Consider the following 2,325-nt stretch of genomic DNA (forward strand, 5'->3'; position numbering starts at 1 on the left):
TTGTTATCGGGCCTCCCTGAGAGTTTCTTTTGGTAGCTGGAATGACAAAACAAAAAAAAGGAGCACAACCCATCAGCTTTCAACACTTAATTAAATTCGCGTAAAAGTGGTTATGCAGCTATAACTCGGATAAATGTACGTACCCGTGGTCATTATAGCGGATCGGATGGCAGCGGGGCTCCAATCAGGGTGCAAAGACTTGAGGAGGGCAGCAGTGGCGCTGACATGAGGACATGCCATCGACGTCCCCGACATAAGGTTGTACTTGAGCCTCCGGGGATCCCCGTCGAGCTTCGTAGGCGGAGATGATTCGCTCCATGCCGCTAAAATGTTTAGGCCCGGTGCTGTTACATCAGGCTGCAACATGAGAAATACTGCTACCTCATCAACATTGTCATTGCCTCATGATGATACACAGCGAATGTTTTTCCATTAGGTTTTTTTTTTAACCGAAGTGGAAACACTTTTGTTGATCTAGGTCGCATGAATATGGGCACGGGTACGTGCATGGGTGCGAGACACGGCAAATCTATAAAATGTAGGATACATGAACACGGTTATGTTATATATATGTATGTTATGTATATTTATATACAACAAAGTTATATAATAATTTACAACGATCTTACTAAAAATAATAATTTACAAAAATCAATATTGTTGTATATAAGAAATAGACGCGAAAATTGTAGAATATATAAGAAATAGATGTGAAGCTAGTGCAAAATACATGTTCAACAAGTGGATGTGAACTATTTTAAACTAAAACATTTGTTATATAATTGAGCACATGCATGAATAAACATATGCACATATTTAAAAAGTGTCAAAGAAGTTTGGGTACAAATAATAGTATGTGTCAGATACGGATGAGACTTCTGATTTGAATTACCCAAGTGACATAGGTGTAGATGTTCTTGATAAATATCTACTCAGACAATAGCATGCATTCATGACTCGTGAGAGCCAAAAAGATACATGCAAATAAATTAGAGACAGATACTTGTATCTCCGTAGCAAATAAAATGCATCTACAACTCATTCTATCTTGGAATGCGTCCCGTACCTACCTTAAGAATATTGGGCTCAACCCGACTAGGCCCACGAGATGAAAACGCGGTCATGACCGGAGCGGGCCGGATGCCCAACATTGTCCTTGCCTTACCAATTGAAACCATGGGCTTCTTAGTTGAACTTATGTACGTCAAGACCGCGATTGCATCGTCCGACGACACTCCGGTTCCGGGCAGCACGTGCGCGTCGACGGGGACTTCGTTCCCTCCCGCGAGGCTATTTCCGAGTATGATGGCCGCTCCGCCGGCCCTCTTCACCTCCATCCCTTTCGCTGCTCTAAAACCAGCCCCTCTGAAGCATAGCACTACCTTCTTGTAGGCCTTACGAGGGGAGAGGGAATTTGGTAGGCATTGGCTGAGGATTAATTAACATGAAGGCTTTAGTAGTCAATGGTTAGCAACTATGAAGTTTGGATCTCTTTACCGTCAAAATACATTAGGATAGTGCATGCAGAGTCAATTTCATGAAACTTGATCTACATATTCTAAAACCCCAACACACCAAGTTTGGGGTGAACCCGTCGTCGTTTGACCCTTCATCCACTCGTATCAATTTTAACGGTTTTGAATGAATAGAACTTTTCACATGGCTCGATGGAGGGTCAAACGACGACGGATTCACCCCAAACTTGACGTGTTGGGGTTTTAGAATATGTAGATCAAGTTCAACGGAGCGGATCATCCATAATGTCACTCAATCATGTGATTTTAGAGGCGTCAAGGAGGAAATCCCCTCCTATAACAAGGATACCCATTAATCTCTATATATATATATAGGAATAAGTAAGAACCACAGGAATAGGGCACAAACTTAGACCGAACTGTGCACTAAAAAGTGTAGTTCCTCTGTACTTTTTGACCAAACTCCATTCTAATTGTCAACAGGAGTTGAGGTTTTACCCTGTAACATTGCTTGGTGTGCCTGGGACTTCAATGTCTCCTGCATAAACCAAAGGGTACATCTTTTTCTTTAGCGTGTATGGTGTCACTGTCTGGCCCTGAGATGCAAACAAGTTTGTTGTTGAGAGAAAAGTAGCTAGGTAGTAAAATAATTTTGTGCTCGTGCATTTATGAATCAAAACAAGAATATCACATGCCCAGATACACTAATTAATTAAAGTACGTGTAAAGAAACTATAGCAGCATATATATATATACCTCAATCCTCTTGCCACTCCCTAGCATAACCGCATTACCGAACCCCCGATCTATGCTGCTTGCCCCGACCGTAATCATCCACGGCGCCAAGTTC

At 42.0% G+C, this 2,325-nt stretch overlaps 1 protein-coding gene across 1 annotated transcript in view; it reads right to left on the reverse strand.

The window, feature by feature from the left end:
- The window catches only part of LOC109841769 (subtilisin-like protease SBT5.6), a 19,182-nt gene that overhangs the window by 671 nt on the left and 16,186 nt on the right, over nucleotides 1–2,325 (reverse strand). The window contains 6 exon segments of the mRNA XM_020410709.1: nucleotides 1–7; nucleotides 10–36; nucleotides 144–357; nucleotides 1,071–1,428; nucleotides 1,974–2,071; nucleotides 2,232–2,325. The exon segment at nucleotides 1–7 is cut by the window's left edge and continues 671 nt beyond it; the exon segment at nucleotides 2,232–2,325 is cut by the window's right edge and continues 21 nt beyond it. Of these exon segments, the coding sequence (XP_020266298.1) occupies nucleotides 1–7; nucleotides 10–36; nucleotides 144–357; nucleotides 1,071–1,428; nucleotides 1,974–2,071; nucleotides 2,232–2,325 (798 nt within the window).

Source organism: Asparagus officinalis, chromosome 5, assembly GCF_001876935.1.
Source record: "Asparagus officinalis chromosome 5, Aspof.V1, whole genome shotgun sequence".
Classification (NCBI taxonomy): Eukaryota; Viridiplantae; Streptophyta; class Magnoliopsida; order Asparagales; family Asparagaceae; genus Asparagus; species Asparagus officinalis.